The 22,936-nt window shown below is 51.7% G+C and overlaps 10 protein-coding genes across 10 annotated transcripts; 5 read left to right on the top strand and 5 right to left on the bottom strand.

The window, feature by feature from the left end:
- Positions 1-527: 527 nt before the first annotated feature.
- Positions 528-3,788, top strand: COCMIDRAFT_32586 (uncharacterized protein; the record flags this gene model as incomplete). The annotated part of the gene is made up of 1 exon (XM_007685213.1): positions 528-3,788. The coding sequence occupies one exon, from the start codon at positions 528-530 to the stop codon at positions 3,786-3,788; it is 3,261 nt and encodes a 1,086-aa protein (XP_007683403.1).
- Positions 3,789-3,880: 92 nt separating this feature from the next.
- Positions 3,881-5,649, bottom strand: COCMIDRAFT_1208 (uncharacterized protein; the record flags this gene model as incomplete). Its single annotated transcript, XM_007685172.1, has 4 exons — positions 3,881-3,891; positions 4,306-5,233; positions 5,284-5,403; positions 5,452-5,649. The coding sequence occupies 4 exons, from the start codon at positions 5,647-5,649 to the stop codon at positions 3,881-3,883; spliced, it is 1,257 nt and encodes a 418-aa protein (XP_007683362.1).
- Positions 5,650-7,207: 1,558 nt separating this feature from the next.
- COCMIDRAFT_32584 (uncharacterized protein) lies at positions 7,208-7,935 on the bottom strand (the record flags this gene model as incomplete). Its single annotated transcript, XM_007685212.1, has 4 exons — positions 7,208-7,289; positions 7,476-7,617; positions 7,672-7,845; positions 7,908-7,935. The coding sequence occupies 4 exons, from the start codon at positions 7,933-7,935 to the stop codon at positions 7,208-7,210; spliced, it is 426 nt and encodes a 141-aa protein (XP_007683402.1).
- A 2,102-nt stretch (positions 7,936-10,037) lies between these two features.
- Positions 10,038-10,523, bottom strand: COCMIDRAFT_83029 (uncharacterized protein; the record flags this gene model as incomplete). Its single annotated transcript, XM_007685241.1, has 1 exon — positions 10,038-10,523. One exon carries the CDS (start codon positions 10,521-10,523, stop codon positions 10,038-10,040), a length of 486 nt encoding a protein of 161 aa, XP_007683431.1.
- A 616-nt stretch (positions 10,524-11,139) lies between these two features.
- COCMIDRAFT_32582 (uncharacterized protein) lies at positions 11,140-11,456 on the top strand (the record flags this gene model as incomplete). Its single annotated transcript, XM_007685211.1, has 3 exons — positions 11,140-11,158; positions 11,210-11,361; positions 11,409-11,456. The coding sequence occupies 3 exons, from the start codon at positions 11,140-11,142 to the stop codon at positions 11,454-11,456; spliced, it is 219 nt and encodes a 72-aa protein (XP_007683401.1).
- A 154-nt stretch (positions 11,457-11,610) lies between these two features.
- On the bottom strand, positions 11,611-12,153 carry COCMIDRAFT_82824 (uncharacterized protein; the record flags this gene model as incomplete). Its single annotated transcript, XM_007685240.1, has 4 exons — positions 11,611-11,724; positions 11,775-11,838; positions 11,885-12,039; positions 12,088-12,153. The coding sequence occupies 4 exons, from the start codon at positions 12,151-12,153 to the stop codon at positions 11,611-11,613; spliced, it is 399 nt and encodes a 132-aa protein (XP_007683430.1).
- A 792-nt stretch (positions 12,154-12,945) lies between these two features.
- COCMIDRAFT_1204 (uncharacterized protein) lies at positions 12,946-13,501 on the top strand (the record flags this gene model as incomplete). The annotated part of the gene is made up of 2 exons (XM_007685171.1): positions 12,946-13,074; positions 13,148-13,501. The coding sequence occupies 2 exons, from the start codon at positions 12,946-12,948 to the stop codon at positions 13,499-13,501; spliced, it is 483 nt and encodes a 160-aa protein (XP_007683361.1).
- Positions 13,502-14,006: 505 nt separating this feature from the next.
- COCMIDRAFT_32578 (uncharacterized protein) lies at positions 14,007-16,166 on the top strand (the record flags this gene model as incomplete). Its single annotated transcript, XM_007685210.1, has 1 exon — positions 14,007-16,166. The coding sequence occupies one exon, from the start codon at positions 14,007-14,009 to the stop codon at positions 16,164-16,166; it is 2,160 nt and encodes a 719-aa protein (XP_007683400.1).
- A 525-nt stretch (positions 16,167-16,691) lies between these two features.
- On the bottom strand, positions 16,692-18,393 carry COCMIDRAFT_22344 (uncharacterized protein; the record flags this gene model as incomplete). The annotated part of the gene is made up of 4 exons (XM_007685191.1): positions 16,692-17,714; positions 18,132-18,224; positions 18,294-18,326; positions 18,391-18,393. 4 exons carry the CDS (start codon positions 18,391-18,393, stop codon positions 16,692-16,694), a joined length of 1,152 nt encoding a protein of 383 aa, XP_007683381.1.
- Positions 18,394-18,936: 543 nt separating this feature from the next.
- On the top strand, positions 18,937-19,410 carry COCMIDRAFT_22343 (uncharacterized protein; the record flags this gene model as incomplete). The annotated part of the gene is made up of 1 exon (XM_007685190.1): positions 18,937-19,410. The coding sequence occupies one exon, from the start codon at positions 18,937-18,939 to the stop codon at positions 19,408-19,410; it is 474 nt and encodes a 157-aa protein (XP_007683380.1).
- Positions 19,411-22,936: the final 3,526 nt, after the last annotated feature.

Raw genomic sequence — 22,936 nt, 5'->3', positions numbered from 1 at the left:
TCTAGGCTTGACCGTGAGAGACGACTAGAATCGCGGCCCTGACATGCCCGCGGGAATACCCACCAACAGCGTATGTAGATCAGCCCGGTTGGGCAATTAGCCAGTTGCCCCGCACTAACGGTGGGGGGAGTGAGCAGCCACCTAGCGGCCTTTGGATGCGGAAAACACCAACACGCCTCACCGTTTCGAGTCGCCCCCAACGCCCTGCCCGGCCCATCGCTCCTGTAGCGCACCTCTCTAATGTAACTATCCCTGCAGCCCTCCGATTACGAATTTGCCCAAATTTGGACCGCTTCCGCCTTCTAGACTTTTTCTTTGCGGATCCTACGTAGTCCACCTTTGCATTTCCATCCCATATCATGCCATGCCATCTAGCACGCCCTTTTGGTACCCATTGTTCCTAATACTCATCGACCTCTGATCGCATCTGAGACCTCATACTTACCAAAGCCGTGGCGCTAAAATCGTAGCTGAATTGTAGCTGCCTAGCGCTTGACTCAGCTCTAACACTTCGTCTTGCTGCCACCATGGCCTCCAAGATGACCGATCTCATGAACCTGGTGTCCCAGAACCAGCCCAAGTTCCAGACCCATCAGGCGCTTCTTGCCATTGGCCTGCAAAACGACTTTGTTTTGCCGGACGGACGCCTTCCGGTAAACACCTCGACCGGTTTTCTCGACCGCATCCAAACTCTGGTACCCAAGTTTCGCGAACTTAGCGGCAATGTTATATGGGTCCAGACGCTCTACGAGGCAGACCGTATCGCCACTGGAGCAGATACGGGCGAGGGAGACGCGCTTGTTGTGGGTGGATTGATCGACGGTGATGAGAGCGGCCCGGAGGCTGGCGATGACGACTTGGCAAAAGAGGCGGCCTCGTTACCTGCGCAGTCAAAGTCATCAAAACACAAGCAACGCGCCCTCGACTTGCTCAAGCGCGTATCAGCGCGGAGAAAGACGCTGCCAAAAGAGATCGCAAAGGCTTCAGTCGAAGAGGATGACGAGCTATTCTTATTGAAGAGCGAGAAGCGGACGCCAGCATGTGTGCCCAAGACACCCGGTGCTGAGTTTATCGATTTCGTTACTCAACAGATGGAGCTGCCGGCAGATGCAGTAATTCGGACCACTAACTACTCTGCTTTTCAAGGTACGAATCTGCTGATTACACTGCGCGCAAGGCTTGTTACAGAACTCTTCATATGCGGGTGTATCACAAATGTCTCTGTATTGGCAACTGTCATTGATGCAGCTCGACATGGGATCAAGATTTGCGTCATTGAAGACTGTCTGGGTTTTCGTAAGCAAACCAGGCATGAGCTGGCATTGAAGCGCATGGATGACTTTTTCGATGCATACCTAGTGAATAGCGAGGAAATTCTTGAAAAAGACCCAGCAGAGATACCACAGAAGTCGGAACTGTCTTGCAATGGTGCAAAGAGTGATTTAAAGCAAAACGAGAAGACGGTCGAGGATTTGTTAGCCAAAATGTCTTTGGGTGAAAATGGTAAAGCGTTGTTGGAGAAGGAATTACGGCCAGATGAGAAGCCGGTCGCTGAGCAAAACAAACAGCCTACTGACCAGGAGTTTGCTGATATGCTGGTCAAGGGTGCAACGGTGCCTGGTGCGCAAGAGGAGAAGCCGAAGTTGGTCAAAACCAAGATAAGGATGAGGTCTGGGAAAACGAAGAAGAAGAAAAAGAAGGGTAAAGAAGGAGAGCAAAATGATGATGATGATGCAGATATCACTGCCGAGCCCAGCGCGTCTGCAACCTCCGACAAAGTTGATTCGACCCCAATCACGGACAGTGCAACTTCGAAATCTACTAGGGCACCAGCAGATACTCAACGCACCTCGCAAATCACCAAAGCAGGAAGTGCCGCGGACTTGCGTGGAAAGGAAGTCAGACAGCATGTGTTGAAAAATGCAGCATCCGTGCCATTGCTTTCGGCCATGTGTGAAGAAAAGGATAAGAATAGACTATCAGGGTTTTCGGATCGAGTACGCATGTCACTTTCCAGAGGGCCCAAATCGGATTCCGGACCTGATGCGAAACGAGGCTCAGCTCCTTCTTCAAAGGCAGCTTCGACGATTTCGAAACAAGATGAGAAGGAAATCCAGCAGGCCCTTGTGGAGAGTGGAAAGCCAGCTTCCGTGTCACAGTCAGAGTCGCCTGCCGTTGAGCCGCTACGAAATGAGACGCTGCCAGTAACATCTACAACAACGCCTGTTGAGGAAACAGCGAAAGCTCCAACCAAGAGTAAATCTTCAAAGCTAAAGTCACTCGCCAACTTGCCTGTCCTTGGACCTGGAGATGAAATCGCAGAAGGCGACTCAAGGATTATACACAACTTCTTTCCAAGCGATCTCTGTCACTCCTCCGATCCATCTCAACCACTAAAGGACCTTATATTTGGACAGCTCTATAACGAAGTACGATGGCAGAAAATGCTACACCAGCAGGGCGAAGTACCACGTCTCGTGTGCTGCCAGGGTACATTTGGAGACGATGGATCCATGCCCGTTTACCGTCATCCAGCAGATCAAACTCTCCCACTTTTGCGTTTCTCGCCAAAGGTGCAACTAATACGGAAGCAAGCTGAAAAGCTCGTAGGACATCCACTGAATCACGTCTTGATCCAGCTCTATCGATCGGGTAACGATTTCATATCTGAACATTCGGACAAGACTCTCGACATTGTTAAAGGCTCTTCTATTGTCAACGTGAGCTTTGGATCGCAACGCACTATGCGTATTCGCAGAAAGAAACCGCAATTGAAGAAGGATGAGACTTTGGTGGAAGACAGCGCTGTTGCCCAGCGCGAGACCCAGCGTGTGCCTCTACCACACAACTCCATGTTTGTCCTTGGACTCGAATCAAATAAGAAATGGCTTCACGCTATCCAGCCGGACAAGCGCCTGGCTTCCGAACGCAGTGAGGCGGAAACGAGCCACAATGGCATACGCATCAGCCTGACGTTTCGCAACATTGGCACCTTTCTCGACGCAAAGGAATGCATAATATGGGGCCAAGGTGCAACAGCCCGAGAGCAACGTGACGCAGCAGACGTGATCAACGGCAACGAAGAGGAAGCCAAACGCGTCATCACAGCATTCAGCCGCGAAAACCATGACCCAGATTTCGATTGGGACGAATGGTACGGCGATGGCTTTGACACTCTCCATCTTCAAACCCCACCAAAAGACACCCCCCTCCTCTTCGCCTCCAACAGCCCCATCGAGACTCGCCAAGTCCAAATTGCCCTCGCAGAATGCAAAATCCCCTATTCGCTCCTCGAAGCACCGGCAACAGACAAAACGTACGAACGGGACCGCCAGGTTACGTTTCGCGACACAGACACGCATCACACAGAGATTCACACCCCTTTTTCCATTTTACTCTACCTCGATCGATACCATCCGATCGATACCTCACCTTCATCCCACTCTGTAACCGCATCCGCATACCTGGTTATGCTTGTCACCGCCGATATCACGAAAACATGGCTTTCCCGTGCCAATTCACCGACAGAAACGGTATCCGAGCTTGATGCTACTCTTTCTTCTCTACTCCTGCGATTAGAGGATGGGTTCGAAATGCATGCTGGGCCGTATATAGCCGGGGCTAGGTTTAGTGTTGCGGATTGCTTTGTTTGGCCTGTTGTTGATGCGTTGGTGGAAGACTGGAATGGGTGGAGTGCAGAGAGGTTCAAGGGTTTGGATGCGTGGTATAGGGCTTGTTGGAAGAAGAAGGCGTGTGTTAAGAAGGTTCGGGAGAAGTTGGGAGCATAGGATGGTGTACATGGTGTTTTTTTGGTTAAAATGTTACCGAGGGGAAATAATGCAGATATATGTGGGTAATGAGCTGATTACTGATCCACTATCTACTTCTTCCCTGTTCTTTTCTAATGAGTCGAGTTCATTCCTCTTGTAACAAAAAAAACATCTATTTACTTTTACAAAACATCCTACCCGTTTACTCTCTTCCCCCCAACAACCCCCATTCCCCTTGTAAAACCCCCAACCACCATCACTGCTACCACACTAACCGCCAAACCAAACCACGCCATACTCCTTATCCCCTCTTTCAATACCTTGTCCCCCGGCGCCAGCGCCACTCCCTTCCTCCCACCTTCAACCTCCATCTCCACCGCCACCGCAACAGCACCCCCAATCACCCGCCCAACCATCCCCGCACCCATGATTAGCCCTGCTGCCAAAGCTGCATCCTCCGGCCCTACCATCCTCGCCACAAAAAGCATAAGCACAGCTCCCGCAGTGACGACGCCTGTAGCGCAAAATAGCATACCTGGGAGTCCGTAGGCCCAGTAGCTCGTATGTTCTGGAAGCGGTATAGCAAGGAGGAGACAGGATAGAGCTACGCACGTGGTGCTGAAGAGTAGGATGTATAACCCTGGTACGCGGGATAGGAGCAGGGGTGTTATCAGTGCGACAAGCAGGGCGCAGATACCTGCGGGGAGGAAATTGAAGGTGATTTGCAGAGTAGACAGGGTTTGGTATGCTGTGAACCAGCGGAGGGAGGTGGCTAGGAAAATGGTGTATGAAGCTGTTAGGAGCGCGGATATGACGAGGGTGGGTGTGAGTTGCTTTTGGGTGAGGATGAAGGGGGCGATGAAGGGGGTCTTGTTGGGTGTTCTGGAGAGGCGGTAGTGCCAGTATGTGTAGCCTGCGAAGAGGAGGAAGGAAAGGACAATGAGTGTGGGGATCCAGGGGGTGCGCCAGCCGAGTTTGTTGCCGTTGGAGAGAGTGAGGACGAGGAGGATGAGAGCGAGTGTGAGGACTGCGGCGCCGATCCAGTCGATTGTGCTGGCTTTGATGGGGGTGGGGGAAGGAGGCGGTCGTGGGATGATGTAGTAGCTTGCGATTGTTGAGATGCCGGCGGTGATGCTGAGGATCCAGTATGTCCATTGCCAGGGGAGATGCTCGCCGATTAGACTGCCAAGGGGGTTCCCGAAAACGAATCCGAGGGGTGCGCCGATAGCGAAGAAGCTGAATGCTATGTCTTTGGTGTTTCCGGGTGAGAATGTGGAAGATAGGATTCCCAGCGCAGCGGATGCCATGGCTGCGGCACTGAGACCCTGTAGTCCGCGTATAGCGTCGAAACCACTTTCGTTCGGGACAAAGGGTGCCATTATTGATGCTGCTGTGAAGAATGACGAGCCTAGGAGGTATGTTCGTCGTCGGCCGTAAATGTCTGCCAAGCGGCCACTGAATATCTGTCGGGAGAATTAGAAAGACCCTCGAAGAGAGCATGTGAGTGACTGACAAGGAATGGTACAAATGTAATATTGTAAGACAAGACAATCCAGTGCTGTCGGCTAGCAGGAATGCTCAGTTCTCGTCCGATGGTGGGTAGCACACTAACTGAATCTTGTATCGCCACTGTCTATTCGAGATCAGTTGTTGTTTCTCAAGATAAAAAGTCTCCACTTACACTCATAATAGATGCTATAGTCAGCACCGCAACCAGTGCTACACACCGAGCCTTGGATAACAGCGAATCTTCTGTCGAAGCCGTAGCATTCACAGCTACAGATTCCTGTCCACATTCCACCTGTTGCGCAACACCTGCTTTCTCGACATCCCTCATGTTCTCCACTGTTGCTCGATCTTTGTCACTGCTCTTCGCCATAGCCGATACTCCATACACAGGCCAGCGTGAGGACTACCAGCGCTCATCTCGGCGCCATATCCCACGGGACAACCGCGCTTTTAACACCACAGCTACAGCCACGCTTAGGAACCCCGCAATGCGGCAATGTTGCCACTACCGCATGCCATTCTCCGCTTGATTTGAAGAAGCTGACGACGCGTGTAGATGACCCTGCACAGAGGCAGCGGCATCGACGACCCGGATGCATTAGTATGCAGATACGGAAAAAGAAATATCATAGTTTGCGATTGGTCGTTTGACCTAGTAATAAACGGAACTACGTAACGATTCCTTCCAAATTGAGTGATTTACAAAAGTATCTGCGTACTTCATGTATTCGCGTCGGTGGCGGAAGCAGATAAAGCGGGCGTGTGACTGCATGCGTGCGTTAGCGGTATGGATGCACCAATAGTAGAGATTTGTCCGCACACCAGTCCATGCCAACGCTATCTCGAACCATGGTCTGTGAGATCCCAGATGCGTGGCTGGGTGCTCCGATACCCGCGGCGTGTGCTGATCTTCGCGTTGGCTTCCTTGGTTCGAACTCGCACGTGCGTTCTCAACCACTGCAGATCTGAGAGCATCAGACACATCTGGGCACCTGATTCTGTGCATAATGCTGTAGCGAGGATTCTCTTGAGCCATCTGTGGATGGGGATGGTTCTGATAGTATCGCTTGATTATTGGACTTGGATCGGACTTGGTTTGCGTATTGTGCTCAGGGCCAAAGCGTTTAATCCACTTGAATTTGATATAAGTTGAGATCTTTGAAGTATCTCGCACGAACTTGATCTAAAAATATAAATGATAGCGACCGGAAGTAAGCTAGGAAAGGTGATACGGGGGTTTTCACGCTCGTCTAATGCTGGAAAAGCTTCTATTCATATTCATTTTCCCGCAGCGTCCGGACGACGTTCTGAAAAGGGCAGTGAAAAAGAACATATCCATATGTAATGGAGCTCCGAAGAAGGCTGGGTGGTAACTGGCCTATCGCTTGATTGGCACATTGATTCCTGATAGTAGTTACTCTATATTGCAAATGCATCGTGACACGGAACGGTAATCGTAGATTTATTCCAATACCCGCCATCCGGATGGACAAATTGAGGAGGTTAATGTGAGGGGATAAAATGGAAGTGTTGACTGACGTCAATCCAACCCGGAGGCAATTACATATACCAGGTGAGTGCCAAGGTACTATACGGGTTTGGGCGAGAACTATGATATTCCTGGGATAGTCTTCTTGACTTGGAAAGGTAAGAACAAGTGTTCTTTATGGGATCGTCAAGTTTTATTTGTATTGCTAATAGGTGTTGATAGCATCTTACGAAGCTGATCGAGGACCTGTAATGTAATTCGAAGCTCATAGTATATAATTGAGGGGTTCGAGGTAACACGCACATGATGCAGAAAAACGATTGATTAGGCGTGATCTCATGTTCTCGTTATAGTCTATATAGTCTTTGGTATAATTACCTGTGGTCAGCAGATGAGTAATCATTCCATGTGTTGCAAACTATGCAGATACATAGATGTCTCAGCTCCAGAACGGACCAAAGTCTTTCATCTGATCGAGTACATGCTGTCTTGCTTCAGCTCCAGGCCCGGTTCGAGGTACACTAATTTGCATATTAGCTCCAATCAATTCATAATTCTAGCATGTATCGAATTTGATCTAGCCCCCTCTTCAGCGTGAGGATGGATTGCCTGCAGAGTGCCATAAGAAGGGAAAAATCGGATTTTGAAAAATAACAACTGGAGATGTAGACTGCCATGAAGACGGGCCGAAGAGAGCTTCAACGTACTTGACCTCACGTAGTCGATCAGTGGCCAGATCAAGGACATATCCAATGATGGATATATCATCCTGAATATACGGTGAGGCTTTGAGCCCTTGAATGTCTGACCGGATGTTATTTTCCACTTCTCCTGGCAACCATGGACAGCCTAAATAACAGCTGATTAGAGACAGACTCCATAAAAAACAAAGTAAACACATACTAGTATGCTGAACAACAATAATCATGTCAATCTTGACCGATTGAGCTACTTGATAGATACTGCTGATGGCTCCTTCTGTGCGTCCTCCAGCCGTTCTGATAACCCGTGTAGTACTAGTGTTAAGATTGAAGTGGCGTGCCGGGTCAATTATTGGATTGGCCTCGTTGCAGGTGACTAAGGTTGTTACAAATGTATCCAAAGCTACTATTCTGTTAACGGACAGCGATATGACTCACTGACGACGAGATTTCCTGGTATAGACATGACTGTTGTGTGGATAGCAGATGATCGGTGTTTTAGGCAACAATGTAGCTTGATGCTGGCGGTGGTGGGAATTCAGTGACGATATATGCTTCGATGTTGTGCTGATATCAAGAAAAGGACTCGTCTCAATGTTCGACCCGGCCGAAGTGAATGCCGGGCGTCTTTCTTACGCATCCACAGAAAGTGTCTCTAATGGAATTGTTCCTATTATGGGATGTCTCACCTTTTACTGCGTCTCTGCCCTGCCCTATGTCTCGATATGTTATCAGTCCCTGGGGCTGGTTGCATGCTACTAGCCCTTTCAGACACCGCCCATGAACAGGGATGTTTAACCATGGCGCATGGAAAGTTGTAGAGAGATCAATGTCGGAATGATTAGAAAATCTAGTGAGAGCTATCAAGAGCAAGTGGCTCTCCGGTGTGTTGGTAGTAAATTGCTCCATTGCGCTAGAAGCCTTAGCATAGAAGGTGGAGACTGGAGATCGGCCGATGCATTAGTGCCACAGCTGAACATGCCGATAATAGCCATTCATCTTGGCGCGATTCAGTCATAACTATGAGATTATTGTACAACGGATGGTGATGGAATTTTGTAGAGAAGAAGTAGCCTTATCCAGTGGCGTATGTTGGCAAACTTGATTGGTCTGTTTGTTCTCGGCCTACCGAGCTCGGCTCCGAGCAGTTCGGGAGAAAGGTATAACATGCAAGCCACCGATCGTGCAGCTTCAAATGCCATCACTGCTTCTCATGGCAGCATACCAACGGACGAATTTATAATCAAGTACGCTTTTGCCTCATGTTACCTAGTCAGGTACAGTTTGGGTACGGTAAGCAAGCCCATCCATGCGTAGTACTCGACGTCACAGTCACATTGAGTGAGGAATCGTTCCGTTAGTCTACACTTTGGGCAAGTATAGCGATCAGAAGTAGCCTAGAGTTTCTACTGTGAAATTTCTTGGCTTTGTTAGACAATTTGGAATCACAAGCAGCATGTCGAACGGCGGTCGGAAAAGGTGCAGCATCCTCGCATAGTGAGATATCGGTAGCCAACTGGTCATGGTGGGGTGCATGACGAGATCTTGGCAGTGCGTTCAGTGTACACTACGTGTGTGCTTCATGGCCTCGTACGAAGGCTGTGCGATGGAAGGGGAGGTTCGAATTTTTCTGAACCGAGGAACAGCCAGTAGGATGACAGATTACTGAACACAAAGTAAGATGCAACCATCATGACTGTCCTGTGCACCCAATATGCCGCCTGTATGCCGTCGTGCCGCTTTTGCATGATGCGGCCACCACGCGAGAGGGGAAGCGGCATGGTCCGGGTAGCAGGCCGAACTAGCATAACATAAGCAGAAATCCGATTAGTAACCTTGCACTCAGGAGTATACACAATGACGCTTAAGAATGCAAAATCTGGTCAGGTAGTATGGGAAGGTCGTATCTTCAAGATCAGAAGACGCAGGTGGCCAATTCATGATACATCGTTCTTGTTGCCTACGTATGAGATCTTCGTAAAATTTGAGTCCATGATAGCTGCATTAGCTAGTTACCACTCATGACAGTACCTGGACGTTTTTGAAAGCGCCCGGACAGAAGGAGAACGCTTAGCCCTTGGCCATATGCTGAAACTGGGCATTGGTGAGGACCTCCAGTGGCAACTAGGCAACGAGAAGCATGTCAGATCCAAGCGACGCAGCACTTGGCGTGGCAAGATAACTTGCAGGAAATGTGTCTCGTGCTAGCTTGAAACCACAAGACAGACTTTCGACGCTACACTGCATATAGGATCAAGGCTGTAAACTGCAAGTGGTCGATACGACGCGACTATGGAGGATGCCAGAAGGTATAGTCCAGGTGGCTCGCGACTAAGTTGATTCTTGGCGGTCGGGTTCAATCATATAAGACAGTAGCGTAAGCGCGTGCAAAGTTCAAAAGTAAAAGGGAGTATCGGAACTGTGAATAAGTTGATTCATAGTGGCTGATCAAAACTTCCGTAGTCGAACAAAGTGCCCAGTATGGGTTCTGATGGATATTATGGTCCCAAACTCTCTCCCTGTAGCCAAACCGCAAGGTTGGCCCTCCTGTCTTGTTCCAGTGGCTCTTCAAGAGTGAAAAACTTCCTGTCGTTCGGTGGTACTTGTGGCTGCTCCAGTACTGCTAGGATAGTGCGGTGGTTGCGAGTGTTGCGAGCGTTGACTCAGACTCCTCGAGAGGGTTGGAAGTGGAATCTCCACATCGATAGTTGGGGCTCTTGACTTGGGCTGATACGGTGGTGGAGCATCGCCATTTTGATCTGGGCCCTCACTCTGGCGGCTAAGGAATGAGTTGCTGGCTTCGTAAATACCATACATGAATCTCCGAGGTTGAGACCACGTTTGGATATCCCTTGCTGGTGGCTGCTCGCTGTCCTGCCCAAAAAACTCTCTTCTATGCTTCGTACGTCGATTCAAGTACCATAGCAAGAAAGCGACCATCACAACAAGCACGCCGATGAGGAGGAAGTAGTATTTGAAGGCACTGACTTCGTGTGGCGTTTCGTCCTCGAACACTTGCCTGGCGGCTATGACCATACGAGGAAGCAAGGGCATTATGTCGATAAACACCACAATGGAAGCGAAACCGGGGAGCTTGCCCTTAAATGGCTCGGAAAAGGAAGGATGAACGAAACGACGGTAGAAGAAGCAGAGGCGTCCAGCAGGAGCAAGAGTATGAAAACACTACCCTCAAGAGGGCGAGGCCAGAACAGAGAAAAGGGAATAGGACGCGGCGGAAGGTAGGGTCGCGCTCGTGTCTTTATTTCTAGCAACATGTTTCAGGATCATGGCGAACAGCCATTTCCTTCTGCGATAGCTGAGTGCCGAAGAAGCAAGTAGTGAGTGGCAACACTACTTTGGGGCCGAGGAGTAGGTGCGAAGCACAGTGGAGTGCCGTTGATGCGTTGATTCATCGTAGAAAGAAGTTCTTTACATTGTATGATTGAGAAATGCAGCTGAAGGCCGACAGGGCAAAGTTGGGGATGGCGTTGTGATCACTCGCAGCTGGCGTGCAGCAAACACCCTTAGAATGTTAGCGCGCTGATCATTGCAGATTCCGCCAAGCAATCGCGTCAGCCGCTCCTACCTTTGATTGCTCGCACCCTGTTGTCCAGTTAGTTACTACATACACAGTCGGCCCCCCACAGACATCCTCCACACCATCTTTGAAATGGTCAAAGCCATCAGAGGTATTGCTTCTGTTCACGCCATAACCCCTTTCGCTTTGCTAAACGCCCTAGGAACGCTCGTCAAGTGCGATGCTTCAATCAAAGCCATGCTGGTGGACATCGACAGCAAAAACAACAATGAGTACATCATTGAGGAACTTGACGAGGAGCACATCCTTGTCAAGGAGACCAAAATTAACGAGCTCAAGGCCCGACTGAATCAGGTGCGCATCACGATACCAGGCGACACGCGCATTGCTGACAATTACAGATGATGAGGGAACGCTTAAAGGAACCAGAGAGTTCAGACTCCGAATAGAGCTCGTAGATTCGGTACCTGGCCTGGCACTCGCAGCCGATTCCGACTCCGCAATTGTTCGCCATTCCCGTTGCCGCTTGTCGCCGTTCGATCCGTACACCTGATTCCCAGCTGTCGTTGTTATATACAAACGCCATAACGCTCAAGCCATGGTTTACTTTTGAGCAGCGCCTTCTTGGGTGCCAACCCACTTGGGCCTGTTCTTGGTGAACAACTCTATCTTGGTGCTGAAGTTGTCAAGGATGCTATGATCGTCTAGAGTTCCCACCTGTTCACCACTTAGCAGGGCCGACCAGCCATACATACCTGTGGACATACCTTGATGATCATCTTGCCAGTGTAGCTGTCACTTTCTCGCCACATGGTGGAGCCGCAATCACCGCTGCATAACGTTAGAAGCTGTATCTACAATCTGCGCTGTTACGAACCAGAAGAAGGATGTAATATTGCTCCCGCTATCTGCTGTCTTCTTGTGTTCCTTGGGAGTTCCTTGGAGGATCTTGAATCCATCCTTGCTCTGGAGGGCGTTGGTCGAATAGGTCGTTCCGGAGATTTTACGGCAGTCATAACAATGGCAAAGGATCTGTACTTCCTTTTAGCCTTGTCTTAGCTTGTAGGAAGTACCACTTACCTGGGCCTCCATGTCGCCCTGCACCTCATAGCGGACGTTGCCGCACATACATCCTCCCGTAGGCATGTTGACTGTGATGTGGGGTAAAACTTGATGTGGATACTTTTGGGTTGAGTCAAGAGGAGGAGATGATAAACACAGGTGTCTGGACTGTTTGTCATGTATCCCGAGGTTTTTATACTGGCGTAGGGCGCATACCCCGCTGTCTCGATCATCGACCGGCCAGGGGTCATAAGCCTTCCGTGTTGTCCACCACTAGCTCTAGCGCTAGACATTTACTTTCAGACCCTCCGCCTCGCTTCGATGGGTCGCCATGGGTCGCCCATGTCCCGTATAACCATCAGTCACGGGTTATTCGACAGAAGCGCTTATCAAGCTTCACTTTTTCCAATTCTTCGCCGAGTATCATTTGCTCAGATTACTGGGTTCTGACTAAGGCGGGACCAAAGCGGTGCTTCCCTGCTCATGCTCAAAGCCGAGGTGTAAATTCAGGCTGTGTCTTTAGAATAGATCCACATCTTACAATTTGGCATGCAGAGAACACATGATTTGTGCATGGTAAGAAAATTTGACACTGATAATCTAGAATGCCGGATGCTTGAACATTAATAGACCAATTACGTGACTGGAAAACGAATACAGTGCATATCTGCTATGACGTGGGATGGGCCTGAAAGCTGTGGAGCGCGGGGTTTCCCCAATGCGGTTACTGCCGAACTGGAGCACGTGAAGTCGAGACAATTTGGCGTTTGCATGTGCCCATTGCTTGAGCACCGACGTGCGCGTTCTGCGTAATGTCATGGACTTGTTTACTTGCACGAGCACGTTGCAAAACCCCTGGTCTATCATTTGCTCGACATGGCGACGGGCTCACCCAATGTTTGGACGCAAATGAATTATGTCCCTCCGCGCGGCCAATGTAACCACAAAGCGTCTCTACTCGCGGCAAGATGTCCCTGTCTGCGCTTCATGTTGCACCCGCTCAAGGTAAGCAACCTCTACCAACCTCCTAGTTGGGTTCAAACCAAGGCGCATTTAACGTGTACTAATAGATGTACAGTCATCATCCTCATATGAATGCGACGGATGCGGACACCATGCCTCGTTCCACAGTATGGAGAACAAAACAGAAGACGAGATCCGCAAGCGTTGGGAAACCGAAGCCAAAGAAAGGGCCCAGCAGAATGATGAGGCACAGCAGCGACCGAAGAAGCGCGTGCGTGCCATTGAATACAACAAGGAGGACGATGAGGAGGACATCAACCAGGCCATCACTGAGCTGTTGCAGGGGGCAAAATTAAGGCCCAAAGCCAGTGCTGTTCCGAAAAGGAAGCCTGGAAGAGTTGCCGGGACCAAGGCGAAGCAGAAGCTGAGTGAAATCTTGGACGACAATCCGGTCGTAGAGCTGGATTGAAGTGTTTTCGAGGGCTTTGAAAGGGCATGAGCATTGGAACGGCGTTTTGGTTACGGTCTTGACGTTGCGATTTGATACCCACACCAAGATATTTCTGCTTTTTGTAAACATCCTGTTGGCTTCATAGAAGTGAATACATTTCTGTCCATCTAAATACTTCTCACCTGTAGTGGGTGGGCATGTGGACCATCCAGCCGCGGTTCACACTGTGCCAAGACCCAGCTCACCACGCGCAACATCTCGCGTTGCGCCCGTCCTTCTCCTACCCCACCACAATTGCTTCCAACCTTGCGCCACAACATGTTCGTTTGACATCCAATATTCTCATAGCATTTCGGCCACATCTGGCCTAAAAGGCGTTCAGAAAGCCTTGTGCAATACGTCAGCTTTGCCTTGTGTACCAACCGCATCCTAGCTACACAGTACCTACGGTTGCGGCCTGCGACCCGCTGCATTGTGCTTTCAATCCGACTAGCTGCCCATAACCTCAGCACGTACTGCAAAAATGGCAACACCCACGCCCTCCAAAGACAAGGAGACGCCTTCCAAGAACCCCAACGCATTCTCCCCTGCACCGCGCAGCGTCCCACCTACCGGAAACATCCACATGATGTCCTACGACTCACCCGCAGTATTGAACATGCTCAACGATGTTGCGAACTCAGGTATGGGAGGCGTCGGCATGGGCATAAGCATGAGTGGATTAGGCATGTCTAATTTGGGCATGACGGCAAGCGCAACAGGGCGCGCAGACGAGGCAGAGAGGAGTCGGAGGCTCCGAGAGATAATAGACATTGTAGGGAAGAAGCCTGGACGCGTCAGTGAAGAGGGTCTGCTTGCGCTTTGCGACAGAATAGGCATATCGTATGAAAAGCATATGGATGATGCAGGTACATGGAGTCTTTTAATTGGCGACGAGGCCCTTTGCGACGTCACCTTCAAGAACGATGAGATTGTCAGTGTGAATTTACAGACCGGGCTAGACGACTCAAGACCCGACTTGAACTTTGGAGCTGCAGGGTCGGAGATTCTGGTGCGAAGTCTGAAGCCTCTTCCAGGCCAAAGCAAGTTCAACGTGACGCTTGAGCGCTTCTCAGAAAACTTGGAGAAGCTTTTGGCACTTGACAAATTGGGCTCCTCGCAGAACGGGGGCATTAGTTGCTACAACGCGATTGCAGGCATCTACACAAGCCTTCGGAAGCTGTTTGACCACGAGAAGAAGCTTGAGCTTGCAAAACGGGCACCAGACGAGCGGTACAGGATATACAAGGCAGAGAGGGAGGTACTGTGTAAGAAGAGCGGGCGGCCTCGGTTTAATGGCGGATCGTGTCTTGGGTTAAGTCTGGAATACTGGATGGACTCGCGGTGGGTGATTCCGAAGACTGCGCCTGAAGTACAGGAAAAAGGCAAAGAAAAGATGGATGCCAGCTCGCAAGAGTCCCCTTCATATCCCGAAGACGACTACTGGAGTAACAATAAGATGTACTCGCTGACTATCGAATGCGAAGCGTCGCCCTCGACTCTCTATACCCCCATCCGCATATCGAACGAGTGGATCAGCGACCAGGTCGAAAAGTCCATGGATAACAACGATGTCAGTCACTTGGAAAACATGCTCATGAACACGTCTTCCATAGACTGGCTTGAGCCAAAACCGACATATCTCGAGGCACCAGAGCAAACCGATGATGCCATGAACCTTGACTCCGCTGCAGGAAGACTGCCAAATGTACGATTTGTTGCGAAGTTTAACCCCCCGCTCGTCGTACCCTATGCTGTTCATATGCAACTCTACCAAACGGTCGGCATCGAGCCTCGCAACGATGATCTACGGCCGACCACATTTGTTGGACTTGCGCTGAGGCCTGGAGAAGTTGACCCCGGCATGTCTGGCGCAACTGGCGAGTCTACACATGAGATTCGCAGTTCTCACCTGGCACTCTCAAAAGACATTCATGGCAAATACGAACAACATCGTCACAACATGAGTCTCTATGTACCAAAGCTAGAGTACAGTCGTACACTCGAGAGTCTCCCATTCAGCCATCCAAAACAACTCGTGGAAATCCTGCCAGTCCTACGACAGTACGCGCACGTCACCACGCTCCTCCGCAAAAGCTTTTACGAAGCACCACAAAAGCCAATTCCAATACACAAACTGGGCCAGTCCCAAATCCCCAAACCAAAGACCGCCGATTCATCAGAAAACCACCCAACCCTCCAACTCGACGTAACCCTAAATTACACACCCCCAATCCCACGCATAACCCTCCAAGTCCCCCACCCTTCCTCCACCGCCCCCTCGAGCCCCCCCTCAACCACCGCGGACGCAATCTCGGACCTCCTCTCGGACCTGCTCACCCCCAAGCACCAACGGCCAGAAGCGCATCACGTGCCCTTGGCCGTAACCATTGACGTACACGCAAATGGCGATCTCGTCGTCTCAGAGCAAAACATTGTTACTTCGCCTGCTGCTCGCACGCTAAAACGCGAGGCGGAGACGCACATGCAGCATGAGGATGAAGACGGGGCGCAGGAAATGGTGGCGCATCAGGAGAAAGTCAAGAGGTTGGCGGGTGGATTGGATGTAGCTGGGGAATTGGGGGTTTGGGGTGAGTGGTTGAGGAGGGAGGTTGTCAAGGAAGAGAGGGCTGAGGAGGCTTAGAAGGCCTTCTTTTTTTTACGAAGTGCATTGGTAGGAAGAGGAGGGTGGAGTTGAGATGAGGAGGAGTAGTGATAGTTATTATTGTTGTTGTTGTTTGGGTATGCGTAAGACCATCCATCACTTAGTCATAAGAGAACTTTGACCATCAATTAATCAACAGGCTGCTCACATCCCTCCAAGTAGGCTAAAATGTAGCAGTAGCAGTAGCAGCAGCAGTAGTAGTCAAAAATTCATCTTCATTAAATCATTGCATGTCATGCAAAGGTTCCCACAAAAATCGTGATATACCCAATCTACATATATAGATATATCATAGACGGCACCAAACAACTCTCATCATTCGATAAAAATTCTACGAGGCCAAGCCCAAGCCAGACAAACCAGTTCATTTCCATGAACAAGTGCGGCACAACATGTCAAACCCAAAAGTGGTCTAAAAGCGCGAAATAAATTTGGGGGTATGGGGGAGAAAAAAAATTTGAACAACCGAACAGATAGGATAACGAGCAAAAGCCTTTTTTTTTCTTATGGCTTGTTGACCTCGATGACCATCTCCGTCTCGACGGTGTCGGCCTTCTTGGCGAACCTGGCAATGTCGGCACCCTCGACCTTGCCGTACATGGTCTCGGCGATTATGCCGGTGATCTGGTATGGGTCACCGTTGGAGGCGGGACGGCGGTCCTCAAAGTATCCCTTGCCCTCGGCGGCGACGGCGCGGGGAATACGGACAGAGGAGCCACGGTTGGCAACGCCCCAGGTGAACTTGTCGTATGAGGCAGTCTCGTGCTTGCCAGTCATGCGGAGCTGGTTGTCCTGACCGTAGACGGCCATGTGCTCGGCTTGGCGGGTGGAAAGCTTCTCCATGGCGGCCTCGATGGCTTTCATGCCGTTTTCACCACGGGTGTCAACGGTAGAGACGTTGGTGTGGAGACCGGCACCGTTCCAGTCACCAGGGATGGGCTTGGGGGCAAAGGTAACCTTGACACCAAACTCCTCAGCGACGCGGTGGAGAAGGAAGCGCGACATCCAGAGCTGGTCACCAAGGGCAATGCCGGGGCAGGGGCCAACCTGGTACTCCCATTGGGCGGGCATAACCTCGGCATTGGTACCGGAGATGTTGATCTCGGCGTACATGCAGGCCTTGTAGTGGGCCTCGACGATGTCACGGCAAAAGACCTTGCCAGTACCAACACCACAGTAGTAAGGACCCTGGGGGGCAGGGAAGCCGTTCTTGGGCCAGCCATATGGCCAGCCAAACTCGTCGAGGAGAGTGTACTCCTGCTCGAGACCGAACCAGAAGTCGGCCTCCTTGTGCTTCTCAAAGATTATGGCAGCATCGTGGCGGAAGTTGTATGCGTTTGGGGAGCCATCGGACATGTAGGTCTCGCACATGACGAGGACGTTGTCGCCCCGACGGAAGGGGTCGGGAAAGTAGGCAACCGGGCGGAGGTAGACATCAGAGTTCTCGCCGGGCGCCTGACCAGTTGACGAACCGTCAAAGTTCCATTCTGGGAGGTCGGCAAGGCTCTCGACCTTCTTCTTCAGGGTCTGCAACTGATGTCAGGATACATGCGTCTGGTTGAACTGGGCTGCAAGGGCATGGGTGGTGAGTGGGGGCAAGTGGAGGGGTAGACGTCAGAAGTTGCGCAGGTCCTGCCGCGCGCAATCTGTGGCTGGTAGATGGCTTATCGTGGGGTCGCGATAAGGAACGCCATCTGTGCCTGTTGCGACAGCGATTGGCGCAGGATACGTCACACAAGCAGATCACCACGATCGTGACTGTGCAGTTTGTGAACCGCCAAGTGGATCGCAGCCAGTGATTCTCCCGAGGCTGAAAGCCTGCAAGCCGCACACTAGGCTGCATCGCGATGGCGGACCGCAACAAATGCCGCAAAACATGATCGGTTGAGGGAAATGGAAGAGGGGAAGGAAGGAGAAAAAAAGAGAGAGAAAGAACTGACTGACCTTGGACTTTGAGCGAATGCCGTTGGAGCCATCTATCCAGACATACTCGGCCATGACATTTCCCTTTTGGGGGAGGTCAAGGTACTTCTGGAGCTGTTGTGGAATGTTAGAACAAGCCAGAGTGAGGCCAGACGGGGAGCACGCGAGCAGGGTTCAACGTACGTTGGCAGCATTGGAGATGATTGTAGAGTTCGCCTGTAGCATGTGTGAGTAACGGCAGGGATAAACAAAGAGCCCAGGGCAGTGTGTAGAAACATACCATGACTGCGGTTTGTATGTGCGTGGGAAGGGAAGGGAGCAGTAAAAAAAAAGGTCAAACTTGAAGAGGGAGGGAACAGGGAGACGACGTTGTCTTTTGGAAGAAGGGCGTGGAGGAGGGGTTATATGGTGGAAGTGGGGAGAGTGAATGGGGAAGGGAGATAAGGATAGCGGGCTGAGGGTTCAGTTATAAGGTAAGTGTCGTGGAATGGGTTGACCTGTCTCGGCATGTGGCGGGGCTGGGTGTGGTCAGATAGTAACTAGGTTGGCCGTAGCCAAGAGCCGCCGCCGGACTGTATCCGTGGGATGAGGAAGCAATCCGTTTCTCCAACGCGCAACCACAGGCGGCACACCCAGGCATGCTGAGCCCACGCCCACGCACACGCCCGGCCGTGGAGCATCCGCTTACGCCGGCGCGCCGCCCGGCTGGGACACTTGCAGGGCGCTGCCAGCCACAAACACACACATACACAATGTTTATTGCGCGCTGGGTTGCAAAGGCGACGGGCAGCGTAGGGCCGTGTGGAGTGCTTGGAGATGTTTGCCAATGGGTGCGGTTGCGGCCACTGCACTGCATACGAGCGGTTTCGGTTTGGCGCGGCGCTCGGAACGCACAGCCTCAGGTGGTTCCGAGTTTGACCGCGGCGGAGGTGGAAACCGTCGCCTCAGCGTAGCTAAATTTACCCGCTCAACGCCAGCAGGTTGGTCATGGCAGACGACCGGCGCCCAAACAAGAGCCTTTGCATTTGCATTGCACACACCGCTCCACATGTGCTGTTGTTTTTGGCCGTCCGCCATCGGATCCCTCGACACCATCGTCGACGCCGTGTGCCCAACACGAGCAGCGCCGTCCCTGCGTGCAGACGTCTCGCGACACCTGCATATGCTGCTTCTTCTTCTTGTTGCTGGCCAGGGCCCGTTGCCTCCTCTGGCCGGCACTGACGTCGCGGGGGCGATAAGACGCCCGCCCGCCAATGGCAGATGTTACAGTTACTGTGCCTCGTCATGCCAGCAGCACTAAACTCTTTGCCGCGACGTTTCTTGTAGTCAAGTTAATCGTTTTCTCGCGCCCGCCTGGCCGCGATGTGTCCTGGGTGCTGGACGTGCACTGTTCCAGAAGCCCGCTGCTTAGACTACCATGCTCGTACGCTTCAATGGCTCGCTGCTTATTGGACCCGCCTCTGCTCCAGGCACAGACTGAGATATTTCCATGCCGACCCCACAGATTCTCCTGCAGCCCGCTCTTTGCAATACAGTCAGATAGTCAGCTCCACGCCGCCGCCGCCGTCGCCCACCACCCCCGTGAATCCAAGTCCAATGCCCAAAATCCGAATGCGAATCAAAGTCCACCTCTGCCTGAAGCCTCTCCTTCACCCGCCGGCACCCCACGTGCGCCATTAACCACCCCGTCCACCGCGACCATTTGTCCCGACGCAGGCAAAAAAAAAGCCGCATCGCCATATCGGCACCGCAATCTAGTCTGCACGACGTTGGGCCTGGCGGGGTTGCGGGCGTACCGTCGATCTGCCAAGCCTCTCGCCCCTGGCCCGAAAGATAAGGGGAAAAATGGTTTTCCCACTTTACGTCAGGCTATCGAGTAACGCCGCCGGCCTCGTTGACTGACATGTGGCAGCGACACAACACCTATCGTGAACACGCCCACATTGTGTGCAAAAGCGGGTTTGCTCCTCAAAAGATTGGTATAAAAGTCGCCATCCGCCTGGAGTTGGACTTGCGTATCAGCCATCAATGGTATGGCGGTGTCATGTCCGCTTTAGGCAAAGCTGCGGGCCCTTCCATGTGCTGGAAGGGGTTCCAAAAGGCTTGTGTCTTCCCCAGATTATACTTAGATAGCTGCTGATCAAGTCAAGGAGCAGCCGCTGTGGGTGTATGGTTCGCAGCGACCCTTATCAGATGGGGCGCATGGTGCTGGGCAAGCGCTGGCACGTGTGGCCTTGACCGATAGGAAACCAACACCATCCGGGGGTCAAGAAGAGACATATCCGGGCATGGTATCTAGCAGACAATGCCCGGCATGAGCACATCATGGTTTCGTCATGGCCTCGACACCAATCTGATTCCCCAATGAGCCCATGCACTTTCCCGCCCTGCTGTGTTCACTGCGACGCCCATCATGCATACCCAGACACCAACTTTGCACGGCCCCCTTCACTTCCCGCTCTAGGTCATGACTTGCAGCAGCACCCTCTGCCTCTGGTTGGACATCGAGAGCGGCTGTACCTGCAGCAGGCAGCAGACCATGCTGAACGAGAGGGTCGGGGCAAAACGGGAACGACCAAGGATACGACCGACGTTCGGGAGCCGGCTAGGCTTAGGGACCGGCGCCAGTGGCATGGTGCAGGGTAGATCTGGGGTAGACTTTGTTGGGGTGTTTGGTGTTGCTCGCAAGTGCGTCGACATAGTGTCTACTTATGTCCTGTTCCTCGAAGTCCTCAGCTCGAACCAATCATAATCACAACCTGTTCCGCAATAAGTCAGCAAAATGTGCCCGAATATTTATCTGACCCATATATAAGACGGCCTGAAACCTTACATTTGTTTTCTGGTGTCGGGAGACTCTGTTAGTGGTCGTCTCGGCAAGGCCGGGCCAAGCCGTCGCTCGCACAAGTCCCGCGCAACGCCAGTAGAGGTGAGACTTGTGCCAGAGAAACAATGAAGCCTGACAATTGTTTAGTTTCGACAATGGTACCTGTTCGAAATCGGCGACGCGGCACAAGTTCCGCTGCCGCCGGTGCCAGTCCCAAACCCAATGTCCTGGCGGGGGGGGGGGCAGACGGCATGGAAAATTATTGGTGACAATGCGATTGTGAAGGCACAAGCAAGCAGGATGGTGGGTCTTAGTCTTGGTCAATGGAGTCTCTCATACGGGCATTGTTTGCATGTTTGTTTACTGGAAGCCAGCACATATATGCCTGGGAAACGGTCAGCGATGACTCCAAGATATCCAGCAGAGAAACTAAATCCTAACCTGCTGTCGGAAACACCCTACTAGACAGCCACACATGTGCTACGTTGAGCACGTCTATCACCGGCCATGCCGCCACTGGGGGCGCGATCAGTTTGTTGGTGACCCGTGCTGCAGGTCTCGGTTTGCCAACGGCCATCCTATAGCATGCACCTATGCAGAGAAGATGGGGTCGGTTAACAGTAATGAGCTTTGTTCGGACTGTAGGTACCGGCTAGCCGGTGGAGGGGCATTGCGACCGTTTGCTGGTGTTGCTGTGGTCCCGCAGGCTAGGATTGACGAGAAGCTGTACGGAAAGCTGGATGGAACATGACGCCGCCACTGCAAAACATATCGAATAACGGGCATGGCTTCTATCAGCTTGAATCATGGTACGCCGCATCTCCCACCAGACAACCTCGGATCTCTCTGGCTAAGCGCTCGGTGCTGGTGCCTCTTGAACAAGTAAACGGGCATGGATCCATCATCTTGATACACACTCGGCAGTCCGAGGCGAGGAAGAGCAACAAGAGTGTGGAGAAGGTGCCATAACCACTGAGAAGGACCAGAAATCGAGGATATACACTGGAAGAGGTTCAAGTCGAATGTCACGAAGTCGTAGCAAGGTGAGGGGACAGGGCTTGGCATATGGGATGTGGCCAATCAGAGGCTGCCATGAGGTAACAACAACTGGATGCTCTTTCCTTTGGGGGACAGCGCGGTAGTTGGCCATCGAAAATGAGGCCGATGGTCATGGGGTTGGCCGAATGTAGTATTAGAGACATTTATCTATGTTGTTGTTCAAATGCGGGGTCTGCATGGCCTTTTCTTAGGTGTCGTGATGTTCACCGTTTGTTGCTCCATGGTAGATATATAACACGCTTTCGCCATTTGCTTGCACGTGACATACACCCACGTGCTGTTCAACACAAGTGACCTAGGACGACGAGTGGAAGCCGTTGGGCCTCGTAGTATTTTTTTTCTTGTTTCCTGGCTCGACCGTTGACACCAACAAGCCAACGGGCAGTAGACAGCTTGTTGCAGCGAATCCCGTCGTCTGTCTTGCAGCCAACTGGTAGGCAGAGGATGGTACGAAGGGTGGCTGAGTGACGTATGGTCCGCCAAAAAGAGACAATCTACTATAAAACATACTTCCGGGGTCAAACAATAAGGCGCCCAACTCAGTCATGGGCAAACAGCAGAAGAACCAACGCAATGGTGGCCAGCACCGGCCACTGGCACACACGCACACACACACACACACATACATGCGCCATATGTCTTCAGGTGATTTGGCTTGTTGGACGAGCCCCTGAGATTAGCGAATACGGTGCGATGACTCGGATGTGTACAGGCTCCTACCAGGTCGCTGGGTCAGACGGGCTGCGTCGTCGAGGTAACAAGACAATCGAGGCGTACGCGCGAGTTTCGTATACGCTCACAGCCAGACATTGGCAGCGTGCGTCGGGACCGAACGTGGTGGTGGAGCAAAGCTGCAGGTACAGCGAAGGGTCGGAAATTTGCCGGATGGTGCGACAAGTCCACATGCACATGCGCATGCGCAGCTGGATACTTGGCCGTG

Source organism: Bipolaris oryzae (assembly GCF_000523455.1).
Source record: "Bipolaris oryzae ATCC 44560 unplaced genomic scaffold scaffold_8, whole genome shotgun sequence".
Taxonomy (NCBI): Eukaryota; Fungi; Ascomycota; class Dothideomycetes; order Pleosporales; family Pleosporaceae; genus Bipolaris; species Bipolaris oryzae.
The sequence above is the reverse complement of the archived record's forward strand: the minus strand, read 5'-3'. Positions and strand labels throughout refer to the sequence as shown.